The sequence below is a fragment of the Aquarana catesbeiana genome, linkage group LG13, assembly GCF_042186555.1.
Source record: "Aquarana catesbeiana isolate 2022-GZ linkage group LG13, ASM4218655v1, whole genome shotgun sequence".
In the NCBI taxonomy this organism is placed as follows: domain Eukaryota; kingdom Metazoa; phylum Chordata; class Amphibia; order Anura; family Ranidae; genus Aquarana; species Aquarana catesbeiana.
The window spans coordinates 208805395-208832348 of NC_133336.1; the positions used below are offsets into that span (position 1 = coordinate 208805395).

At 45.3% G+C, this 26954-nt stretch overlaps 1 protein-coding gene across 1 annotated transcript in view; it reads right to left on the bottom strand.

Annotated features, from left to right (window-relative positions):
- Positions 1–26954, bottom strand: part of LOC141117799 (NACHT, LRR and PYD domains-containing protein 3-like) — a 318488-nt gene that overhangs the window by 65949 nt on the left and 225585 nt on the right. The window contains exons 9-11 of the mRNA XM_073610830.1: positions 24148–24312; positions 11285–11449; positions 555–719 (exon numbers count right to left, since the gene is read on the bottom strand). Coding sequence (XP_073466931.1) covers positions 555–719; positions 11285–11449; positions 24148–24312 — 495 coding nt within the window. The remainder of the gene's footprint in view (positions 1–554; positions 720–11284; positions 11450–24147; positions 24313–26954) is intronic.

Consider the following 26954-nt stretch of genomic DNA (forward strand, 5'->3'; position numbering starts at 1 on the left):
CAGCATTCCCAGAAGAAATTAAGCTGTTATAGCTGAAAAGGGTGGGCCAACTCCATATTGAACCCTACAGAGTAAGACTTGGATGTCATTAAAGTTGTGTGTGTAAAGGCAGGTGTCCCAATACTTTTGGTAATCTAGTGTAATAGTCCAGTATTGGATATTTAGGCTCCATGCACACTGGCTTGATACATTGCTGCTGCTATAGGAGTTTTGTATTCTGCCTGTAGAAGCAGCTCCATGTTCCAAGACATACTTTGAGCTCAATGTTTAGAGGCAGGAAAAAAAAACTTCTGGTTCGTGTTTCTGATTGGAGCTTTCTGGCAGAAAAAATGCAAAACTCTCCTAAACTCGTCTAAACTTTGTACAATAAAATCTCTATATGAAAGTGTTTTTCTGCCAAGGGAACTGACATTTTTTAAGCCCAGTGTGCATGGAGCCTTATGGAGTCTAAAGATGTTAAGTGATGACATTTTCATATTTCTATATTATTTATGTGGTTTAGATATAAAACTGTCCCACAATATTATTGTCTCAGACAGTCCTGTTATACTCACTGTAATTCCTCTATCCGGCTTGTTGTCAGAGCTTCCATCAGATCCCTGAAATGAGGACCCTCCAGATTGTTTATAGACAGGTTCAGTGTCCTCAGTGTCTGGTTATTTCTTATTCCAGATGCCAGGTGGGGGCAGGAACTGTCTGTCAGGTGATTATTATACAATCTGTAGAAGAAGAGAAGAATGTTACCAGAAGAAAATGAATTTCTCCCCCAGGAATGAATGTAACTATTCTCTACATGAATGGAACTCATTTCTCTTTATTGGAATCATTAATATGAGATCACTTTATAAAACACGATCGATCATCTACACTATTGGAGGATTTCTCTTTTTGTGGATCCCAATTACTAATGTGACATGAGAAGTGGATGAGGTGGTGTGATCCATTCATTATTCCTGTATGGGGATTGGACCATACACACTCACACTGACCTCTAGGCTTTCACCTCCAACCTTCTGCTAAGTCTTGGATTCAGTTGTGGGGATTCACTTTGATGGTCACAGAAGTCTCACTCATGTTGTGGAAACTTCATTGACTAAAAGTGACACCATTGTACTTTGGGATTTCCTTAGAACATCATGGTGGAGGATTTGATCTCATGGTGTGGAGAAGATTTTATTATTACCGTTCTTTATTTGGAACTTTTTTGAAAATGTTGTAGTAATATTGCTGCACTAATTTTATATCTGCTGATTATAAATTCTCTTCATTAGTTATCAGTGAAATAGTCTCCATACCATTGTTATATATACTCTTATAGGGAGTTTTGTGATGAGGAGTCTCACTTTTATTGTTATATTGTCACATTTATATTGTGTGAATGTTATATACTAGTGCTGCAGTCTTCCATATTATACTAGATGTGATAATTCCACCAATAGGGATCAGATATAACAATTCCATTCACTACAAAAATACTTTCATACATGTGAGGAAGGGCAGATCTCCTCCAGTCTATTCACAGCTACTTCAATCTATATAACATATAATGTACAAAAATACATAAACATGAAGAGCAACAAAGTTATCTCATAAAATTACAAATATCAAGAGAAAGTTCATAAATGTGAAAAAGTGGATTTCCTACAACCCATTCACCACTACTTCCATCTCCAATCACCATACAGTGACTTGTGTAGTAAGACCCCTTTCACACTGCAGAGCCGATAAAACAGCCCTAAATCGCTGGTCATTTTTGCGGTGCTTTAGTCATGTTTTAGCTGCGCTTTTCGTGCCCTAGTGGGCCGGTGACAACGGGACCTTAAAGTGGAGCTCCACCCATATTTTAAAGTAATTTCCCTCCAAATCCGCTGTGTGTGCTGATAAAGAATTGGCATATTTTTCCCTTAAACTCACTTTTATATACTGTATAGTATGGATTAGCTTCGAGTTCGAGTCGAACTCATGTTCGACTCGAACATTGGCTGTTCGCAAGTTTGCCTAACAGCGAACAATTTGGTGTGTTCGCGGCAAATTCGAATGCCGCGGAACACCCTTTAAAAGTCTATGGGAGAAATCAAAAGTGCTAATTTTAAAGGCTAATATGCAAGTTATTGTCATAAAAAGTGTTTGGGGACCCAGGTCCTGCCCCAGGGGACATGGATCAATGCTAAAAAAAGTTTTAAAAACGGCCGTTTTTTCAGGAGCAGTGATTTTAATAATGCTTAAAGTCAAACAATAAAAGTGTAATATCCCTTTAAATTTCATACCTGGGGGGTGTCTATAGTATGCCTGTAAAGAGGCGCATGTTTCCTGTGTTTAGAACAGTCTGACAGCAAAATGACATTTTGAAGGAAAAAAGCCATTTAAAACTACCCGCGGCTATTGCATTGCCGATAATACACATAGAAGTTCATTGATAAAAACGGCATGGGAATTCCCCAAAGGGGAACCCCGAACTAAAATTTAAAAACAAAAATGACATGGGAGTCCCCCTAAATTCCATACCAGGCCCTTCAGGTCTGATATGGGTATTAAGGGGAACCCCGGCCAAAATTTAAAAAAAAATATGACGTGGGGTTCCCCCTAAATTCCATACCAGACCCTTCAGGTCTGGTATGGATTTTAAGGGGAACCCCGCGCCAAAAAAAAAAAAAAAACGGCGTGGGGTCCCCCCAAATATCCATACCAGACCCTTATCCGAGCACGCAACCTGGCAGGCCGCAGGAAAAGAGGGGGGGCGAGAGTGCGCCCCCCCCTCCTGAACCGTACCAGGCCCTCAACATTGGGAGGGTGCTTTGGGGTAGCCCCCCAAAACACCTTGTCCCCATGTTGATGAGGACAAGGGCCTCATCCCCACAACCCTGGCCGGTGGTTGTGGGGGTCTGCGGGCGGGGGGCTTATCGGAATCTGGAAGCCCCCTTTAACAAGGGGACCCCCAGATCCCGCCCCCCGTGTGAAATGGTAAGGGGGTACTTCCTACCATTTCACTAAAAAACTGTCAAAAATGTTAAAAATGACAAGAGACAGTTTTTGACAATTCCTTTATTTAAATACTTCTTCTTTCTTCTATCTTCCTTCATCTTCTGGTTCTTCTGGTTCTTCTGGCTCTTCTGGTTCTTCCTCCGGCGTTCTCGTCCAGCATCTCCTCTGCGGCGTCTTCTATCTTCTTCTCCTCGGGCTGCTCTGCACCCATGGCATGGGGGGAGGCTCCCGCTGTTCTCTTCATCTTCTTCATCTTCTTCTCTTCTTCTTTTCTTCTCTTCTTCTCTTCTTCTCTTCTTCATTTTCTTCTCCGGGCCGCTGCACCCATGCTGGCATGGAGGGAGGCTCCCGCTGTGTGACGGCGCTCCTCGTCTGACAGTTCTTAAATAACGGAGGGCGGGGCCACCCGGTGACCCCGCCCCCCTCTGACGCACGGTGACTTGACGGGACTTCCCTGTGACGTCACGGGGAATGCCACAGGGAAGTCCCGTCATGTCCCATGCATCAGAGGGGGGCGGGGTCACTGGGTGGCCCCGCCCCCATTAATTAAGAACTGTCAGACGAGGAGCGCCGTCACACAGCGGGAGCCTCCCTCCATGCCAGCATGGGTGCGGAGCGGCCCAGAGAAGAAAATGAAGAAGAGAAGAAGAGAAGAAGAGAAGAAAAGAAGAGAAGAAGATGAAGAGAAGAGCGGGAGCCTCCCCCCATGCCATGGGTGCAGAGCGGCCCGAGGAGAAGAAGATAGAAGACGCCGCGGAGAAGATGCTGGACGAGAACACCGGAGGAAGAACCAGAAGAGCCAGAAGAACCAGAAGATGAAGGAAGATAGAAGAAAGAAGAAGTATTTAAATAAAGGAATTGTCAAAAACTGTCTCTTGTCATTTTTAACATTTTTGACAGTTTTTTAGTGAAATGGTACCCCCTTACCATTTCACACGGGGGGGGCCGGGATCTGTGGGTCCCCTTGTTAAAGGGGGCTTCCAGATTCCGATAAGCCCCCCGCCCGCAGACCCCCACAACCACTGGCCAGGGTTGTGGGGATGAGGCTCTTGTCCTCATCAACATGGGGACAAGGTGTTTTGGGGGGCTACCCCAAAGCACCCTCCCAATGTTGAGGGCATGTGGCCTGGTACAGTTCAGGGGGGGCGCACTCTCATCCCCCCCTCTTTTCCTGCGGCCTGCCAGGTTGCGTGCTCGGATAAGGGTCTGGTATGGATCTTTGGGGGGACCCCACGCCATATTTTTTTTTTTTTTGGTGCGGGGTTCCCCTTAAAATCCATACCAGACCTGAAGGGTCTGGTATGGAATTTAGGGGGAACCCCACGTCATTTTTTTTTTTTAATTTTGGCCGGGGTTCCCCTTAATATCCATACCAGACCTGAAGGGCCTGGTATGGAATTTAGGGGGACCCCCCACGTCATTTTTTTTTTTTAATTTTGGTTTGGTGTTCCCCTGTGGGGAATTCCCATGCCGTTTTTATCAATGAACTTCTATGTGTATTGTCGGCAATGCAATAGCCGCGGGTAGTTTTAAATGGCTTTTTTCCTTCAAAATGTCATTTTGCTGTCAGACTGTTCTAAACACAGGAAACATGCGCCCCTTTACAGGCATACTATAGACACCCCCCAGGTACGAAATTTAAAGGGATATTACACTTTTATTGTTTGACTTTAAGCATTATTAAAATCACTGCTCCTGAAAAAACGGCCGTTTTTAAAACATTTTTTTGCATTGATCCATGTCCCCTGGGGCAGGACCCAGGTCCCCAAACACTTTTTATGACAATAACTTGCATATTAGCCTTTAAAATTAGCACTTTTGATTATTCATGTTCGTGTCCCATAGACTTTAACGGTGTTCGCGTGTTCGAACGAACTTTTTTCCTGTTCGCATGTTCTGGTGCGAACCGAACAGGGGGGTGTTCGGCTCATCCCTACTGTATAGTAGACGGCACTTCCTGTCCTCGGCCGCGGCCCAGCATTTCCTCCCCTCTCTGCAATGCCTCCTGGGAGATATTTGTCGTCAATCCCAGGAGACAATAGGCATCGCTGGGCCGTAGCATCGCTTTTGTTGCCATGGTTACCAAAGCTTCTCATACACAGTGATGGGCGGTGGGGAGGTAGCTGGAGCATCTCAGCTATGATTACATACAGAGCCCGGGGGAGGGGACAGACACACCATGTACTGATTTATAATAGAGGAATATGATGGGGCAGTTTTAAGGGGGCAATTCTGATGGGGCAATTCTGATGGGGCAGTTTTAATGAGGGCAATATGATGGAGCAGTTTTGATGGTGGCAATATGATGGGGCAGTTTTGATGGGGCTGTTCTGATGGAAGCAATTTTGATGGGGCAGATTTGATGGTGGCAATATGATGGGGCAGTTTTGATGGGGCAGTTTTGATGGGGGCAGTTTTGATGGGGCAGTCTAGATGATGGCAATATGATGGGGTAGTTTTGGTGGGGCAATTCTGATGGGGCAGTTTTGATGTGGGCAATTCTGATGGGGGCAGTTTTGATGGTGGCAATATGATGGAGCAGTTTTGATGGGGCAGCTTTGATGGGGCAATTTTGATGGGGCAGTTTTGATGGGGTAGTTTTAATGGGGGCAATTCTGATGGTGTTAATATGATGGGGCAGTTTTGATGGGGAAGTTTTGATGGGGCAATTCTGATGGGGCAATTTTGATGGGGCAGTTTTGATGGTGGCAATATGATGGGGCAGTTTTGATGGGGCAGTTCTGATGGGGCAATTTTAATGGGGCAGTTTTGATAGTGGCAATATGATGGGGCAGTTTTGATGGGGACAGTTTTGATGAGGTATTTCTGATGGGGGCAGTTTTGATGAGGGCAATATGATGGGGCAGTTTTGATGGGGCAATTCTGATGGTGGCAATATGATGGGGCAGTTTTGATGGGGCAATTCTGATGGGGGCAATTTTGATGGGGCAGTTTTGATGGTGGCAATATCATGGGGCAGTTTTGATGGGGCAATTCTGATGGGGGCAATTTTGATGGGGCAGTCTTGATAATGGCAATATGATGGGGTAGTTTTGGTGGGGCAATTCTGATGGGGCAGTTTTGATGGGGCAATTCTGATGGGGGCAATTTTGATGGGGCAGTTTTAATGGTGGCAATATGATGGGGCAGTTTTGATGGGGACAGTTTTGATGAGGGCAATATGATGGGGCAGTTTTGATGGGGCAATTCTGATGGGGGCAATTTTGATGGGGCAGTTTTGATGGTGGCAATATCATGGGGCAGTTTTGATGGGGTAATTCTGATGGGGGCAATTTTGATGGGGCAGTCTTGATGATGGCAATATGATGGGGTAGTTTTGGTGGGGCAATTCTGATGGGGCAGTTTTGATGTGGGCAATTCTGATGGGGGCAGTTTTGATGGGGCAATATAATGGGGCAGTTTTGATGATGGCAATATGATGGAGCAGTTTTGATGGAGGCAGTTTTGATGGGGCAATTTTGATGGGTAGTTTTGATGGGGGCAATATGATGGGGCAGTTTTTTTGGGGCAATTCTGATGGTGTCAATATGATGGGGCAGTTTTGATGGGGGAAGTTTTGATGGGGCAATTCTGATGGGGGCAATTTTGATGGGGCAGTTTTGATGGTGGCAATATGATGGGGCAGTTTTGATGGGGACATTCTGATGGGGTCAATTTTGATGGGGCAGTTTTGATGGGGCAATATGATGGGGTAATTCTGATGGTGGCAATATGATGGAGGGAGTTTTGATGGGGCAATTCTGATGGGGCAATTTTGATGGGGCAGTTTTGATGGTGGCAATATGATGGGGCAGTTTTGATAGGGGCAGTTTTGATGGGGAAAATTTTGATGGGGGGCAGTTTTGATGGGGGCAGTTTTGATGGGGCAGTTTTGATGGGGCAATTCTGATGTTGGCAATATGATGGGCAGTTTTGATGGTGGCAGTTTTGATGGGGCAATTCTGATGGGGGCAATTTTGATGGGGCAGTTTTGATGGTGGCAATATGATGGGGCAGTTTTGATGGGGGCATGTGATGGGTGTTATGATACGCTTTGCTGGGGGCAATGTGATGCGATTTGTGGTGGGTGTTGTGAGGCGAATTGCGGGGAGTGATGTAATGCCATTTGCGGGGGATGTTGTGAAGCAATTTGCAGGGGGCCATGTGATGCGATTTGCGGGGGGTGTTGTGATGTGATTTGCAGGGAGCGATGTGATGCCATTTGTGGGGGTGTTGTGATACGATTTGTGGGGGGCTATGTGATGCGATTTGTGGGGGTGTTGTGAATCAATTTTCGGGGGGTGTTATGATGCTATTTAGGGGAGCTGTATGATGTGATTTGCAGGGGGCAATGTGATGCGATTTTTTCGGGGGGTGTTGTGATACAATTTGCAGGGAGTGATGTGAAGCCATTTGTGGGGGGTGTTGTGATGCGATTTGCGGGGGGCTATGTGATGCAATTTGTGAGGGTGTTGTGATGCAATTTGCGGGGGGGTGTTGTGATGTAATTTATGGGGAGCTGTATGATGCGATTTGCAGGGGGTGTTGTGATGCGATTTGTGAGGGTGTTGTGATGCAATTTGCGGGGGGTATTGTGATGTGATTTATGGGGAGCTGTATGATGCGGTTTGCAGGGGGTGTAGTGATGCGATTTGCGGGGGCTATGTGATGCGATTTGCGGGGGTGTTGTGATGCGATTTGCAGGGGGTGTTGTGATGCGATTTGCGGGGAGCTGTATGATGCGATTTGCAGGGGGTGTTGTGATGTGATTTGCGGGGGCTATGTGATGCGATTTGCGGGGGTGTTGTGATGTGATTTGTGGGGAGCTGTATGATGCGATTTGCAGGGGGTGTTGTGATGCGATTTGTGAGGGTGTTGTGATGCAATTTGCGGGGGGTGTTGTGATGCGATTTGTGGGGAGCTGTATGATGCGATTTGCAGGGGGTGTTGTGATGCGATTTGCGGGGGCTATGTGATGCGATTTGCGGGGGTGTTGTGATGCGATTTGCGGGGGCTATGTGATGCGATTTGTGGGGGTGTTGTGATGCAATTTGCGGGGGTTGTTGTGATGCAATTTTCTCAGGACGATGTGATGTCATAGAAATTCATCTTTACTTGCTCTACGCCATTTGCAGGTAGGCAATGCAAGAAATAATGCAATTGTAATTTATTTACTTATTCCTGGAGGGAGGAGGGGAGGAGAGGTTTGCATAGCTAAGGGGCAGTAACTTCCTCTGACACTGCCGTAGCTATGGAAACCTGACCTGAAACCTATCACGCTGCTTGTGCTGCACTGAGCATGTGCGAGATCTACAAGGATGAGATCCAGGAAGAAATACAGTCTGGCTTCAGATGCCCACACTTAAGATGGCCACGGCCTGCTGGAAGTTTATAAAATAACAAACTAATGCTATAATCTAACAAAACGGACCTTAGTTTACAGACTAACTTTACTAGAATACATTAAGCTTGTGTATTATAGGGCTATTTTTATTTAAAAAGTATACATTCGGCCGGAACACAGCTTTAAAAAAAGAAAAAAGACCAGTTTTCCAACGCGTTCAAAGTGCTTGGAAGTGCTGCCCATTCATTTCAATGGGTAGGGGCGTTTTGGGAGCGCTATTTATAATGCTCAAAACCCGCCCCAAAGATACTGCTTGCAGGACTTTTTCTAATGTCCCACAAGCGCACCGCCCCAGTGTGAAAGCACTCATACAAATAAATGGGAGGCAGTTTTCAGGTGCTATTTCTAGCGCTGAAATGTCTGAAAACTGCCTCAGTGTGAAGGGGGTCTAACAGAAATACCAGAGATTCATCCAGATGGATTAAATCAATGCTGATCAACTTCCACCTCTTTGCAGCAACTTCAATCAACCTCCCCCACACCGGTGAGCAAACAGGTCACTTACCAAAAGGTTTGTCCCCACAAGGCCCAGACACGCTTGTTTATATCCTTCCAGCAGCGCCACTCCGCTCAAGCCGGCTTCCGATGAGAACAGACTGTGCCACGGAATGTCAGACCTCCAGGTAGTATCTCCAATATCACCCGAGGTATCCAGACAATGGCCGCAATCACATTACATAGAAAAGAAAAAGCCTCCATAGTGCATAATCCTTAAATATATATAGAATCACAGATTGTACACTTCCATCATATACACGAGTATACACAGAACTCAGAGCACACACCGCTCCGGACTGCAGCCGTGTATGATGGAGTCCAGGCAGTGACATGGAGGCTTTTTCTTTTCTATGTAATGTGATTGCGGCCATTGTCTGGATACCTCGGGTGATATTGTATTTTTGCACATTATATGTTATAAAGACTGAAGTAGCTGTGAATTTGTATTATTGATCACTATTGGTGGAGTTATCACATCTACATTAGAAGTGTTGGTATTCGGACACATTGTAGATTGCAGATTTCTCATTTGTCTCATCACACATTTTATCACTAAGTGTAGGGCTCTATACATAGAATTATATTATACTATTTGTACTTCTATATCAGACTTCCTGCTGGCGGCTGGTTTTCATTCATTCGATTTGCACAAAGTTGTTCATGTTTTTTAGTGCAGATATTAAATGTTTTATATTTTTATATCCAGCTTGAGAGAACTGTCTGATATTGGTGATATATAAAGACAACCAGGAGATGAAATATATCTCCATTATTATTAGGTTTATGTAGTTTAGACATACACTATATTACCAAAAGTATTGTGACGCCTGCCTTTACAAGCACATGAACTTTAATGGCATCTCAGTCTTAATCCTCGTACACACGATCAGATTTTTGGATGACCGTTCGTCCATTTTTTTGTGGCATGCTAGTCTCATATCGAAAGTGAAGAGGTTACTCTCCATATGAAAATTCCCTTCTGACAGAATACAACTTCAGAAGTGACGTAATGTGTTGAATAGTTTTGTATGTATTCTTTCGTTTCTTAGCATGCATAGTCTTGCTCTCACAATTTATTTTGGATTAAACAAAAATCAGATGCTGAGTTCACGTACGATAAAAATTTTATAGCCTGCACATCTAGCTTTTGTCGGACGAAAAATCGGAATTGGCTGTCAAAAGCACCATACTAACGATCATGTTGGATTAGAAGGCCTGGCTTGCAGTCTCCACTCTAAATAATACCAAAGATGTTCTATCGGGTTGAGGTCAGGTCTCTGTGCAGGCCAGTCAAGTTCCTCCTCCCCAAACTCACTCATCTATGTCTTTATGGATCTTGCTTTGTGCACTGGCAAATCATTTGGTGGAGGGGCGATTATGGTGTGGGGGGGTATTATGGAGTGGGGGGAGGGGGGATTATGGTGTGGGGGGAGGGGGGATTATGGTGTGGGGGGTGTTTTTCAGGGGTTGGATTTGGCCTCTTAATTCCAGTGAAGGGAACTCTTAAGGCATCAGCATACCAAGACATTTTGGACAATTTCATTCTCTCAACTTTGTGGGAACAGTTTTGGGATGGCTCCTTCCTGTTCCAAAATGACTGTGTACCAGTGCACAAAGCAAGGTCCATAAAAACATGGATGAGCGAGTTTGGGGTGGAGGAACTTGACTGGCCTGCACAGAGTCCTGACCTCAACCCGATAGGACACCTTTGGGATGAATTAGAGCAGAGTCTGCGAGCCAGGCCTTCTCATCCAACATTAGTGCCTGACCTCACAAATGTGCTTCTGGAAGAATGGTCAAACATTCCCATAGACACACTCCTAAACCTTGTGGACAGCATTCCCAGAAGAAATTAAGCTGTTATAGCTGAAAAGGGTGGGCCAACTCCATATTGAACCCTACAGACTAAGACTGGGATGCCATTAAAGTTCATGTGTGTGTAAAGGCAGGTGTCCCAATACTTTTGGTAATCTAGTGTAATAGTCCAGTATTGGATATTTAGGCTCCATGCACACTGGCTTGATACATTGCTGCTACTATAGGAGTTTTGTATTCTGCCTGTAGAAGCAGCTCCATGTTCCAATACATACTTTGAGCTCAATGTTTAGAGGCAGGAAAAAAAAACCTTCTGGTTCTCTGGTTCGTGTTTCTGATTGGAGCTTTCTGGCAGAAAAAATGCAAAACTCTCCTAAACTCGTCTAAACTTTGTACAATAAAATCTCTATATGAAAGTTTTTTTCTGCCAAGGGAACTGACATTTTTTAAGCCCAGTGTGCATGGAGCCTTATGGAGTCTAAAGATGGAAAGTGATGACATTTTCATATTTCTATATTATTTATGTGGTTTAGATATAAAACTGTCCCAGAATATTATTGTCTCAGTCAGTCCTGTTATACTCACTGTAATTCCTCTATCCGGCTTGTTGTCAGAGCTTCCATCAGATACCTGAAATGAGGACCCTCCAGATTGTTCCCAGACAGGTTCAGTGTCCTCAGTGTCTGGTTGTTTCTTATTCCAGATGCCAGGTGGGGGCAGGAACTGTCTGTCAGGTGATTATCATCCAATCTGTAGAAGAAGAGAAGAATATTACCAGAAGAAAATGAATTTCTCCCCAGGAATGAATGTAACTATTCTCTACATGAATGGAACTCATTTCTCTTTATTGGAATCATTAATATGAGATCACTTTATAAAACACGATCGATCATCTACACTATTGGAGGATTTCTCTTTTTGTGGATCCCAATTACTAAATGTGACATGAGAAGTGGATGAGGTGGTGTGATCCATTCATTATTCCTGTATGGGGATTGGACCATACACACTCACACTGACCTCTAGGCTTTCACCTCCAACCTTCTGCTAAGTCTTGGATTCAGTTGTGGGGATTCATTTTGATGGTCACAGAAGTCTCACTCATGTTGTGGAAACTTCATTGACTAAAAGTGACACCATTGTACTTTGGGATTTCCTTTGAACATCATGGTGGAGGATTTGATCTTATGGTGTGGAGAAGATTTTATTATTACCGTTCTTTATTTGGAACTTTTTTGAAAATGTTGTACTAATATTGCTGCACTAATTTTATATCTGCTGATTATAAATTCTCTTCATTAGTTATCAGTGAAATAGTCTCCATACCATTGTTATATATACACTTATAGGGAGTTTTGTGATGAGGAGTCTCACTTTTTTTGTTATATTGTCACATTTATATTGTGTGAATGTTATATACTAGTGCTGCAGTCTTCATATTATACTAGATGTGATAATTCCACCAATAGGGATCAGATATAACAATTCCATTCACTACAAAAATACTTTCATACATGTGAGGAAGGGCAGATCTCCTCCAATCTATTCACAGCTACTTCAATCTATATAACATATAATGTACAAAAATACATAAACATGAAGAGCAACAAAGTTATCTCATAAAATTACAAATATCAAGAGAAAGTTCATAAATGTGAAAAAGTGGATTTCCTACAACCCATTCACCACTACTTCCATCTCCAATCACCATACAGTACCTGACCGCGAGATTGTGTTTCCAGCGCGATACCATCGCGCTGGTTCTCGGTGACAGGGTACTGTGAATGTCGCGCTGGCTCGCTCATCGGGAAAGGAAAACTTTGTTTTCCTTCCGCGATGAGTGACAGGCAGCGCTGACAGCTGTCTAGTATGAATCCTGAGGCGGGAACACCGCGCCAAATTTTAAATGAAAAAACCGGCGTGGGTTCCCCCCTCGGAGGCATACCAGGCCCTTAGGTCTGGCATGGATTGTAAGGGGAACCCCCTATGCAGAAAAATCGGCGTGGGGGTCCCCCCAAATCCATACCAGACCCTTATCCGAGCACGCAGCCCGGCCGGCCAGGAAAGGGGGTGGGGACGAGCGAGCGCCCCCCCCTCCTGAGGCGTACCAGGCCGCATGCCCTCAACATGGGGGGGTGGGTGCCTTGGGGGAGGGGGGCGCCCTGCGGCCCCCCCACCCCAAAGCACCTTGTCCCCATGTTGATGAGGACAATGGCCTCTTCCCGACAACCCTGGCCGTTGGTTGTCGGGGTCTGCGGGCGGGGGGCTTATCGGAATCCGGGAGCCCCCCTTAATAAGGGGGCCCCCAGATCCCGGCCCCCCACCCTGTTTGAATGAGTTTGGGGTACATGGTACCCCTACCCATTCACCTAGGGAGAAGTGTCAATATAAAAAAAAAACACACTACACAGGTTTTAAGAGTAATTTATTAGTCAGCTCCGGGGTCTTCTTCCGACTTCGGGGGGTCTCCTTCCGACTTCTCCCGGTGTTCGGCCTCTTCTCCCGGTGTTCGGCCTCTTCTCCCGGTGTTCGGCCTCTTCTCCCGGGCCCCGCCGCTATCTTCTTCCAGCTCTATTGCCAGCGAGGGGCCCGGTCTGCTGCCGCTGTCTCGCCGCCGCTGTCTCGCCGCCGCTGTCTCTCCGCTTCTTCTCTTCTTCCCCGATGTTGACACGACGCTCTCTCCGGCTCGAATGCTGTTTGAGCCATTTATATAGGAGGTAACCCCGCCCCCTTACGACGTCATGGTCCCAGCATGCGCAGGGACTCTGGGGCCACGCCCCCTTATGACGCCAGAGTCCCTGCGCATGCTGGGACCATGACGTCGTAAGGGGGCGGGGTTACCGCCTATATAAATGGCTCCGCAGCTCGCACACAGCATTCGAGCCGGAGAGAGCGTCGTGTCAACATCGGGGAAGAAGAGAAGAAGCGGCGAGACAGCGGTGAAGAGACAGCGGCGGCGAGACAGCGGCAGCGAGACAGCGGCGGCGAGATAGCGGCGACGAGACAGCGGCGACGAGACAGCGGCAGCAGACCGGGCCCCTCGCTGGCAATAGAGCTGGAAGAAGATAGCGGCGGGGCCCGGGAGAAGAGGCCGAACACCGGGAGAAGAGGCCGAACACCGGGAGAAGTCGGAAGGAGACCCCCCGAAGTCGGAAGAAGACCCCGGAGCTGACTAATAAATTACTCTTAAAACCTGTGTAGTGTGTTTTTTTTTATATTGACACTTCTCCCTAGGTGAATGGGTAGGGGTACCATGTACCCCAAACTCATTCACACAGGGTGGGGGGCCGGGATCTGGGGGCCCCCTTATTAAGGGGGCTCCCGGATTCCGATAAGCCCCCCGCCCGCAGACCCCGACAACCAACGGCCAGGGTTGTCGGGAAGAGGCCCTTGTCCTCATCAACATGGGGACAAGGTGCTTTGGGGTGGGGGGGCCGCAGGGCGCCCCCCTCCCCCAAGGCACCCACCCCCCCATGTTGAGGGCATGCGGCCTGGTATGGCTCAGGAGGGGGGGGGCGCTCGCTCGTCCCCACCCCCTTTCCTGGCCGGCCGGGCTGCGTGCTCGGATAAGGGTCTGGTATGGATTTGGGGGGGACCCCACGCTGATTTTTCGGCATAGGGGGTTCCCCTTACAATCCATGCCAGACCTAAGGGCCTGGTATGCCTCCGAGGGGGGAACCCACGCCGGTTTTTTCATTTAAAATTTGGCGCAGTGTTCCCGCCTCAGGATTCATACTAGACAGCTGTCAGCGCTGCCTGTCACTCATCGCGGAAGGAAAACAAAGTTTTCCTTTCCCGATGAGTGAGCCATCTCGGCGCTGGCTCCTGCGAAGGGGCTCATAGGTGTCAAATCTCGCCGAGAAGTGCGGCGAGATTGACACAATATCGCGGTCACCTACTGTACAGTGACTTGTGTAGTAAGACCCCTTTCACACTGCAGAGCCGATAAAACAGCCCTAAATCGCTGGTCATTTTTGCGGTGCTTTAGCTGCGCTTTTCATGCCCTAGTGGGCCGATGACAACAGGACCTTAAAGTGGAGCTCCACCCATATTTTAAAGTAATTTCCCTCCAAATCGGCTGTGTGTGCTGATAAAGAATTGGCATATTTTTTCCTTAAACTCACTGTTATATACTGTATAGTAGTCGGCACTTCCTGTCCTCGGCCGCGGCCCAGCATTTCCTCCCCTCTCTGCAATGCCTCCTGGGAGATATTTGTCATCAATCCCAGGAGACAATAGGCATCGCTGGGCCGTAGCATCGCTTTTGTTGCCATGGTTACCAAAGCTTCTCATACACAGTGATGGGCGGTGGGGAGGTGGCTGGAGCATCTCAACTATGATTACATACAGAGCCCAGGGGAGGGGACAGACACACCATGTACTGATTTATAATAGAGGAATATGATGGGGCAGTTTTAAGGGGGCAATTCTGATGGGGCAGTTTTAATGAGGGCAATATGATGGAGCAGTTTTGAGGGTGGCAATATGATGGGGCAGTTTTGATGGGGCTGTTCTGATGGAAGCAATTTTGATGGGGCAGTTTTGATGGTGGCAATATGATGGGGCAGTTTTGATGGGGCAGTCTTGATGATGGCAATATGATGGGGTAGTTTTGGTGGGGCGATTCTGATGGGGCAGTTTTGATGTGGGCAATTCTGATGGGGCAGTTTTGATAGGGGTAATATAATGGGGCAGTTTTGATGGTGGCAATATGATGGAGCAGTTTTGATGGGGTAGTTTTGATGGGGGCAATTCTCATGGGGTTAATATGATGGGGAAGTTTTGATGGGGCAATTCTGATGAGGGCAATTTTGATGGGGCAGTTTTGATAGTGGCAATATGATGGGGCAGTTTTGATGGGGACAGTTTTGATGGGGCAATTCTGATGGTGGCAATATGATGGGGGAAGTTTTGATGGGGCAATTCTGATGGGGCAATTTTGATGGGGCAGTTTTGATAGTGGCAATATGATGGGGCAGTTTTGATGGGGACAGTTTTGATGGGGTATTTCTGATGGGGGTAGTTTTGATGGGGCAATATGATGGGGCAGTTTTGATGGGGCAATTCTGATGGTGGCAATATGATGGGGCAGTTTTGATGGGGCAATTCTGATGGGGGCAATTTTGATGGGGCAGTTTTGATGGTGGCAATATCATGGGCAGTTTTGATGGGGCAATTTTGATGGGGGCAGTTTTGATGGGGCAGTTTTTATGGGGCAATTCTGATGGGGGCTATTTTGATGGGGCAGTCTTGATGATGGCAATATGATGGGGTAGTTTTGGTGGGATAATTCTGATGGGGCAGTTTTGATGGGGCAATTCTGATGGGGGCAATTTTGATGGGGGCAATTTTGATGAGGGCAATATGATGGGGCAGTTTTGATGGGGACAGTTTTGATGGGGGCAATATGATGGGGCAGTTTTGATGGGGCAGTTTTGATGGGGCAATTCTGATGGTGGCAATATGATGGGGCAGTTTTGATGGGGCAATTCTGATGGGGCAATTTTGATGGGGCAGTTTTGATAGTGGCAATATCATGGGGCAGTTTTTATGGGGCAATTCTGATGGGGGCAATTTTGATGGGGCAGTCTTGATGATGGCAATATGATGGGGTAGTTTTGGTGGGGCAATTCTGATGGGGCAGTTTTGATGTGGGCAATTCTGATGGGGGCAGTTTTGATGGGGCAATATAATTGGGCAGTTTTGATGGTGGCAATATGATGGAGCAGTTTTGATGGAGGCAGTTTTGATGGGGCAATTTTGATGGGGTAGTTTTGAAGGGGGCAATATGATGGGGCAGTTTTTATGGGGCAATTCTGATGGTGTCAATATGATGGGGCAGTTTTGATGGGGGAAGTTTTGATGGTTCAATTCTGATGGGGGCAATTTTGATGGGGCAGTTTTGATGGTGGCAATATGATGGGGCAGTTTTGATGGGGACATTCTGATGGGGTCAATTTTGATAGGGCAGTTTTGATAGGGCAATATGATGGGGCAGTTTTGATGGGGCAATTCTGAAGGTGGCAATGTGATGGGGCAATTCTGATGGTGGCAATTCTGATAGGGCAATTTTGATGGGGCAGTTTTGATGGTGGCAATATGATGGGGCTGTTTTGATGGGGGCAGTTTTGATGGGGAAAATTTTGATGGGGGCAGTTTTGATGGGGGCAGTTTTGATGGGGCAGTTTTGATGGGGCAATTCTGATGGTGGCAATATGATGGGCAGTTTTGATGGGGCAATTCTGTTGGGGGCAATTTTGATGGGGCAGTTTTGATGGTGGCAATATGATGGGGCAGTTTTGATGGGGGCATGTGATGGATGTTATGATATGCTTTGCTGGGGGCAATGTGATGCGATTTGTGGGGGGTGTTGTGATGCGAATTGCGGGGAGTGATGTAATGCCATTTGCAGGGGATGTTGTGAAGCAATTTGCAGGGGGCTATGTGATGTGATTTGCGGGGGGTGTTGTGATGTGATTTGTAGGGAGCGATGTGATGCCATTTGTGGGGGTGTTGTGATACGATTTGTGGGGGGCTATGTGATGCGATTTGTGGGGGTGTTGTGATACGATTTGTGGGGGGCTATGTGATGCGATTTGTGGGGGTGTTGTGATGCAATTTTCAGGGGGTGTTGTGATGCGATTTAGGGGAGCTGTATGATGTGATTTGCTGGGGGCAATGTGAAACGATTTTTTCGGGGGGTGTTGTGATACAATTTGCAGGGAGCGATGTGAAGCCATTTGTGGGGGTGTTGTGATGCGATTTGCGGGGGGCTATGTGATGCGATTTGTGAGGGTGTTGTGATGCAATTTGCTGGGGGTGTTGTGATGTGATTTGTGGGGAGCTGTATGATGTGATTTGCAGGGCGTGTTGTGATGCGATTTGTGGGGGTGTTGTGATGCGATTTGCAGGGGTTGTTGTGATGCAATTTTCTCAGGACGATTTGATGTCATAGAAATTCATCTTTACTTGCTCTACGCCATTTGCAGGTAGGCAATGCAAGAAATAATGCAATTGTAATTTATTTACTTATTCCTGGAGGGAGGAGGGGAGGAGAGGTTTGCATAGCTAAGGGGCAGTAACTTCCTCTGACACTGCCGTAGCTATGGAAACCTGACCTGAAACCTATCACGCTGCTTGTGCTGCACTGAGCATGTGCGAGATCTACAAGGATGAGATCCAGGAAGAAATACAGTCTGGCTTCAGATGCCCACACTTAAGATGGCCACGGCCTGCTGGAAGTTTATAAAATAACAAACTAATGCTATAATCTAACAAAACGGACCTTAGTTTACAGACTAACTTTACTAGAATACATTAAGCTTGTGTATTATAGGGCTATTTTTATTTAAAAAGTATACATTCGGCTGGAACACAGCTTTAAAAAAAGAAAAAAGACCAGTTTTGCGGCGCGTTCAAAGTGCTTGGAAGTGCTGCCCATTCATTTCAATGGGTAGGGGCGTTTTGGGAGCGCTATTTATAATGCTCATAACCCGCGCCAAAGATGCTGCCTGCAGGACTTTTTCTAATGTCCCACAAGCACACCGCCCGAGTGTGAAAGAACTCATACAAATAAATGGGAGGCAGTTTTCAGGTGCTATTTCTAGTGCTAAAATGTCTGAAAACTGCCTCAGTATGAAAGGGGTCTAACAGAAATACCAGAGATTCATCCAGATGGATTAAATCAATGCTGATCAACTTCCACCTCTTTGCAGCAACTTCAATCAACCTCCCCCACACCGGTGAGCAAACATGTCACTTACCAAAAGGTTTGTCCCCACAAGGCCCAGACACGCTTGTTTATATCCTTCCAGCAGCGCCACTCCGCTCAAGCCGGCTTCCGATGAGAACAGACTGTGCCACGGAATGTCAGACCTCCAGGTAGTATCTCCAATATCACCCGAGATATCCAGACAATGGCTGCAATCACATTACATAGAAAAGAAAAAGCCTCCATAGTGCATATTCCTTAAATATATATAGAATCACAGATTGTACACTTCCATCATATACACGAGTATACACAGAACTCAGAGCACACACCGCTCCGGACTGCAGCCGTGTATGATGGAGTCCAGGCAGTGACATGGAGGATTTTTCTTTTCTATGTAATCTGATTGCGGCCATTGTCTGGACACCTCGGGTGATATTGTATTTTTGCACATTATATGTTATAAAGATTGAAGTAGCTGTGAATTTGTATTATTGATCAGTATTGGTGGAGTTATCACATCTACATTAGAAGTGTTGGTATTCGGACACATTGTAGATTGCAGATTTCTCATTTGTCTCATCACACATTTTATCACTAAGTGTAGGGCTCTATACATAGAATTATATTATACTATTTGTACTTCTATATCAGACTTCCTGCTGGCGGCTGGTTTTCATTCATTAGATTTTCACAAAGTTGTTCATGTTTTTTAGTGCAGATATTAAATGTTTTATATTTTTATATCCAGCTTTAGAGAACTGTCTGATATTGGTGATATATAAAGACAACCAGGAGATGAAATATATCTCCATTATTATTAGGTTTATGTAGTTTAGACATACACTATATTACCAAAAGTATTGTGACTCCTGCCTTTACAAGCACATGAACTTTAATGGCATCTCAGTCTTAATCCTCGTACACACGATCAGATTTTTGGATGACCGTTCGTCCATTTTTTGTGGCATGCTAGTCTCATATCGAAAGTGAAGAGGTTACTCTCCATATGAAAATTCCCTTCTGACAGAATACAACTTCAGAAGTGACGTGATGTGTTGAATAGTTTTGTATGTATTCTTTCGTTTCTTAGCATGCATAGTCTTGCTCTCACAATTTATTTTGGATTAAACAAAAATCAGATGCTGAGTTCATGTACGATAAAAATTTTATAGCCTGCACATCCAGCTTTTGTCGGACGAAAAATCGGAATTGGCTGTCAAAAGCACCATACTAACGATCATGTTGGATTAGAAGGCCTGGCTTGCAGTCTCCACTCTAAATAGTACCAAAGATGTTCTATCGGGTTGAGGTCAGGTCTCTGTGCAGGCCAGTCAAGTTCCTCCACCCCAAACTCACTCATCTATGTCTTTATGGACCTTGCTTTGTGCACTGGCAAATCATTTGGTGGAGGGGTGATTATGGTGTGGGGGGGTATTATGGAGTGCGGGGAGGGGGCATTATGGTGTGGGGGGAGGGGGGATTATGGTGTGGGGGTGTTTTTCAGGGGTTGGATTTGGCCTCTTAATTCCAGTGAAGGGAACTCTTAAGGCATCAGCATACCAAGACATTTTGGACAATTTAATTCTCTCAACTTTGTGGGAACAGTTTGGGGATGGCTCCTTCCTGTTCCAAAATGACTGTGTACCAGTGCACAAAGCAAGGTCCATAAAAACATGGATGAGCGAGTTTGGGGTGGAGGAACTTGACTGGCCTGCACACAGTCCTGACCTCAACCCGATAGGACACCTTTGGGATGAATTAGAGCAGAGTCTGCGAGCCAGACCTTCTCATCCAACATTAGTGCCTGACCTCACAAATGTGCTTCTGGAAGAATGGTGAAACATTCCCATAGACACATTCCTAAACCTTGTGGACAGCATTCCCAGAAGAAATTAAGCTTTTGTAGCTGAAAAGGGTGGGCCAACTCCATATTGAACTCTACAGACTAAGACTGGGATGCCATTAACCACTTAACAACCGGCCCATAGCCAAATGACGGCTACAGGGCGGTTGTTTAACTCTGGGAGGGCGTCCAGGGACGTCCTCCCAGAATTCTGCTCTCGCGCGCCCCCTAGGGCGCGCACTCGAGAGCATCCGTGACCGCCAGGTCCGGAGGACCCGGCGCATCACAGATCCCGGTAAATGGCCGCTGATCGCGGCCGTTTACCATGTGATCGCTCTGTCAAATGACGGAGCGATCACATGTCAACAAACCGGCGTCATCTGATGACGCCGGTTCCTCTCCTCCCCCTCTCCTCCCCTCCTGTGTACCGATTGGTACACAGTGACCGGAGAGGCGGATGGATGGATGGCTGCAGCGTTGTGGGCTGCATCTGTAGTGCCCACAGCGCTGCACAGAGACATCCAGCCATCCATCCATCCATGCTCAGCCATCCCTACTACTCTGCATGCTCTGCAATTCCCTCTGCAATGCCCCACAATACTCTACCATACCCCGCAATACCCCTGCAATACTCTGCCATACCCTGGAATACCCCTGCAATACTCTGCCATACCCTGGAATACCCCTGCAATACTCTGCCATACCCTGGAATACCCCGCAATACTCTGCCATACCCTGGAATACCCCGCAATACTCTGCCATACCCTGGAATACCCCGCAATACTCTGCCATACCCTGGAATACCCCGCAATACTCTGCCATACCCTGGAATACCCCGCAATACTCTGCCATACCCTGGAATACCCCGCAATACTCTGCCATACCCTGGAATACCCCGCAATACTCTTCCATACCCTGGAATACCCCACAATACTCTGCCATATCCTGGAATACCCCGCAATACTCTGCCATACCCTGGAATACCCCGCAATACTCTGCCATACCCTGGAATACCCCGCAATACTTTTCCATACCCTGGAATACCCCGCAATACTCTGCCATACCCTGGAATACCCCACAATACTCTGCCATACCCTGGAATACCCCGCAATACTCTGCCATACCCTGAAATATCCAGCAATACCCAGCCATACTCTGCAATACTCAGTGATACCCAGCCATACTCTGCAATACTCAGTGATACCCAGACATACTCTGCCATACCCAGCCATGCTCTGCAATACCCCGCAAAAATCTGCAATACTCTGCCATAACCCGCAATACTCTGCCATACCCAGCCATACTCTGCAATACCCCGCAATACCCAGCCATACTCTGAAATACTCGGTGATACCCAGCCATACTCTGCCATACCCAGTCATACTTGGCGATACTCTGCAATACCCAGCCATGCTCAGCCATACCTAGCCTCTGTATGTGGCCAGGCTGTGGAAGTCTCACACATGTGGTATCGCCGTACTCAGGAGGAGTAGGAGAATCTATTTTGGGGGGTCATTTTTGGTATATACATGCTATGTGTTAGAAATATTGTATAAATGGACAACTTTGTGTTAAAAAAAAAAAAAAGCGTTTTAACTACTTCCCGCCTTCCGTCATACGACGTCCTTGACTTTGTGCAGGGATATCTGAATGATGGGTGCAGCTACAGGCATCATTCAGATATCATATTTTTCAGCCGGCGATTCCCTATACCATGAGAATGATCATAGCGGCTGTTACACTGCTTGATCGTTCTTACGGGAGGTGAGAGGGGACGCCCCCCCTCCCGCCGCCCTCCGGTGCTTCTACCGACTCACCGCTACGATCGAAGCCAGGATCTTTTTTTTTTTTTTTTTTTTAATTTCAGGAACAGCCTAGAGGTGAGATGTGGGGTCTTATTGACCCCATATCTCACTGTAAAGAGGACCTGTCATGCCATATTCCTATTACAAGGGATGTTTACATTCCTTGTAATAGGAATAAAAGTGATCAAAAAAATTTTTTTTTGGAAAAAAGTGTCAAACTAAAATAATTAAAGTAAAATGAACAATAAAAAAAAAAAAAAATTTTTTAAAGCGCCCCTGTCCTTGTGCTCGCATGCAGAAGCGAACGCATATGTAAGTCCCGCCCACATATGAAAACGGTGTTCAAACCACACATGTGAGGTATCGCTGCGATCGGTAGAGCGAGAGCAATAATTTTGGCCCTAGACCTCCTCTGTAACTCAAAATTTGTTACCAGTAAAAAATTTTAAAGCGTCGCCTATGGGGATTTTTAAGTGGCGAAGTTTGGCACCATTCTACAAGCGTGTGCAATTTTGAAAGGTGACATGTTAGGTATCTATTAACTTGGCGTAACTTCATCTTTCATATTATGCAAAAACATTGGGCTATCCTTACTGTTTTGTTTTTTTTTAAAGCAAAAAACTGTTTTTTTTCCAAAAAAAACGCGTTCGAAAAATTGCTGCGCAAATATCGTGCGAGATAAAAAGTTGCAATGACCGCTATTGTATTCTCTAGGGTCTTTGCTAAAAAAACATATATATGTTTTGGGGTTCTATGTAATTTTCTAGCAAATAAATGATGATTTTTACATGTAGGAGAGAAATGTCAGAATTGGCCTGGGTGCTCCAGAACGCCTGAAGGTGCTCCCCTGCATGTTGGGCCTCTGTATGTGGCCACGCTGTGTAAAAGTCTCACACATGTGGTATCGCCATACTCGGGAGTAATAGCAGAATGTGTTTTGGGGTGTAATTTGTGGTATGCATATGCTGTGTGTGAGAAATAACCTGCTAATATGACAATTTTGTAAAAAAAAAAAAACGAAAAAAAAAAACTTGATTTTGCAAAGAATTGTGGGAAAAAATGACAACTTCAAAAAACTCATCATGCATCTTTCTAAATACCTTGGAATGTCTTCTTTCCAAGAAGGGGTCATTTGGGGGGTATTTGTACTTTTCTGGCATGTTAGGGTCTCAAGAAATGAGATAGGCCGTCAGTACTTCAGGTGTGATCAATTTTCAGATATTGGTACCATAGCTTGTGGACGCTATAACTTTCACAAAGACCAAATAATATACACTAATTTGGGTTATTTTTACCAAAGATATGTAGCGGTATAAATTTTGGCCAAAATATATGAAGAAAAATTACTAATTTTCAAAATTTTATAACAGAAACGAAGAAAAATTAATTTTTTTACAGATTTTTCGGTCTTTTTTCTTTTATAGCGCAAAAAATAAAGAACCCAGTGGTGATTAAATACCACCAAAAGAAAGCTCTATTTGTGTGAAAAAAAGGACAAAAAATTCATATAGATACAGTGTTGCATGACTGAGTAATTGTCATTCAAAATGTGAGAGCACCAAAAGCTGAAAATTGGTCTGGTTATTAAGGGGGTTTAAGTGCCCAGTGGTCAAGTGGTTAAAGTTCATGTGTGTGTAAAGGCAGGTGTCCCAATACTTTTGGTAATCTAGTGTAATAGTCCAGTATTGGATATTTAGGCTCCATGCACACTGGCTTGATACATTGCTGCTACTATAGGAGTTTTGTATTCTGCCTGTAGAAGCAGCTCCATGTTCCAAGAAATACTTTGAGCTCAATGTTTAGAGGCAGGAAAAAAAAACTTCTGGTTCGTGTTTCTGATTGGAGCTTTCTGGCAGAAAAAATGCAAAACTCTCCTAAACTCGTCTAAACTTTGTACAATAAAATCTCTATATGAAAGTTTTTTTCTGCCAAGGGAACTGACATTTTTTAAGCCCAGTGTGCATGGAGCCTTATGGAGTCTAAAGATGGAAAGTGATGACATTTTCATATTTCTATATTATTTATGTGGTTTAGATATAAAACTGTCCCAGAATATTATTGTCTCAGTCAGTCCTGTTATACTCACTGTAATTTCTCTATCCGGCTTGTTGTCAGAGCTTCCATCAGATCCCTGAATTGAGGACCCTCCAGATTGTTCCCAGACAGGCCCAGTGTCCTCAGTGTCTGGTTATTTCTTATTCCAGATGCCAGGTGGGGGCAGGAACTGTCTGTCAGGTGATTATTATACAATCTGTAGAAGAAGAGAAGAATGTTACCAGAAGAAAATGAATTTCTCCCCCAGGAATGAATGTAACTATTCTCTACATGAATGGAACTCATTTCTCTTTATTGGAATCATTAATATGAGATCACTTTATAAAAGACGATCGATCATCTACACTATTGGAGGATTTCTCTTTTTGTGGATCCCAATTACTAAATGTGACATGAGAAGTGGATGAGGTGGTGTGATCCATTCATTATTCCTGTATGGGGATTGGACCATACACACTCACACTGACCTCTAGGCTTTCACCTCCAACCTTCTGCTAAGTCTTGGATTCAGTTGTGGAGATTCACTTTGATGGTCACAGAAGTCTCACTCATGTTGTGGAAACTTCATTGACTAAAAGTGACACCATTGTACTTTGGGATTTCCTTTGAACATCATGGTGGAGGATTTGATCTTATGGTGTGGAGAAGATTTTATTATTACCGTTCTTTATTTGGAACTTTTTTGAAAATGTTGTACTAATATTGCTGCACTAATTTTATATCTGCTGATTATAAATTCTCTTCATTAGTTATCAGTGAAATAGTCTCCATACCATTATTATATATACACTTATAGGGAGTTTTGTGATGAGGAGTCTCACTTTTATTGTTATATTGTCACATTTATATTGTGTGAATGTTATATACTAGTGCTGCAGTCTTCCATATTATACTAGATGTGATAATTCCACCAATAGGGATCAGATATAACAATTCCATTCACTACAAAAATACTTTCATACATGTGAGGAAGGGCAGATCTCCTCCAATCTATTCACAGATACTTCAATCTATATAACATATAATGTGCAAAAATACATAAACATGAAGTGCAACAAAGTTATCTTATAAAATTACAAATATCAAGAGAAAGTTCATAAATGTGAAAAAGCGGATTTCCTACAAGCCATTCACCACTACTTCCATCTCCAATCACCATACAGTGACTTGTGTAGTAAGACCCCTTTCACACTGCAGAGCCGATAAAACAGCCCTAAATCGCTGGTCATTTTTGCGGTGCTTTAGCTGCGCTTTTCGTGCCCTAGTGGGCCGGTGACAACGGGATCTTAAAGTGGAGCTCCACCCATATTTTAAAGTAATTTCCTTCCAAATACACTGTGTGTGCTGATAAAGAATTGGCATATTTTTCCCTTAAACTCACTGTTATATACTGTATAGTAGTCGGCACTTCCTGTCCTCGGCTGCGGCCCAGCATTTCCTCCCCTCTCTGCAATGCCTCCTGGGAGATATTTGTCATCAATCCCAGGAGACAATAGGCATCGCTGGGCCGTAGCATCACTTTTGTTGCCACGGTTACCAAAGCTTCTTATACACAGTAATGGGCGGTGGGGGAGGTGGCTGGAGCATCTCAGCTATGATTACATACAGAGCCTGGGGGAGGGGACAGACACACCATGTACTGATTTATAATAGAGGAATATGATGGGGCAGTTTTGATGAGGCAATATGATGGGGCAGTCTTGATGGGGGCGGTTTTGATGGGGCAATTTTGATGGGGCAGTTTTGATGGGGTAGTTTTGATGGGGGCAATATGATGGGGCAGTTTTGATGGGGCAGTTTTGATGGGGTAGTTTTGATGGGGGCAATATGATGGGGCAGTTTTGATGGGGCAATTCTGATGGTGTCAATATGATGGGGCAGTTTTGATGGGGGAAGTTTTGATGGGGCAATTCTGATGGGAGCAATTTTGATGGGGCAGTTTTGATGGTGGCAATATGATGGGGCAGTTTTGATGGGGGCAGTTTTGATGGGGCAATTCTGATGGGGTCAATTTTGATGGGGTCAACATGATGGGGCAGTTTTGATGGGGCAATTCTGATGGTGGCAATATGATGGGGGAAGTTTTGATGGGGGCAGTTTTGATGGGGGAAATTTTAATAGGGGCAGTTTTGATTGGGGCAGTTTTGATGGGGCAGTTTTGATGGGGCAATTCTGATGGTGGCAATATGATGGGCAGTTTCGATGGGGGCAGTTTTGATGGGGCAATTCTGATGGGGAAATTTTGATGTGGCAGTTTTGATGGTGGCAATATGATGGGGCAGTTTTGATGGGGGCATGTGATGGGTGTTATGATACACTTTGCTGGGGGCAATGTGATGCGATTTGTGGGGGGTGTTGTGATGCGAATTGCAGGGAGTGATGTAATGCCATTTGTGGGGGATATTGTGAAGCAATTTGCAGGGGGCTATGTGATGCGATTTGTGGGAGGTGTTGTGATGTGATTTGCAGGGAGCAATGTGATGCCATTTGTGGGGGTGTTGTGATATGATTTGTGGGGGGCTATGTGATGTGATTTGTGGGGGTTTTATGATGCAATTTTTGGGGGGTGTTGTGATACGATTTGGGGAGCTGTATGATGCGATTTGCTGGGGGCAATGTGATGCAATTTGCGGGGGGGTTGTGATACGATTTGCGGGGGGTGTTGTGATGCGATTTGCGGGGGGTGTTGTGATGCTATTTGCGGGGGTTGTTGTGATGCAATTTTCTCGGGGTGATGTGATGTCATAGAAATTAATTTTTACTTGGTCTACGCCATTTGCAGGTAGGCAATGCAAGAAATAATGCAATTGTAATTTATTTCCTGGAGGGAGGTGGGAA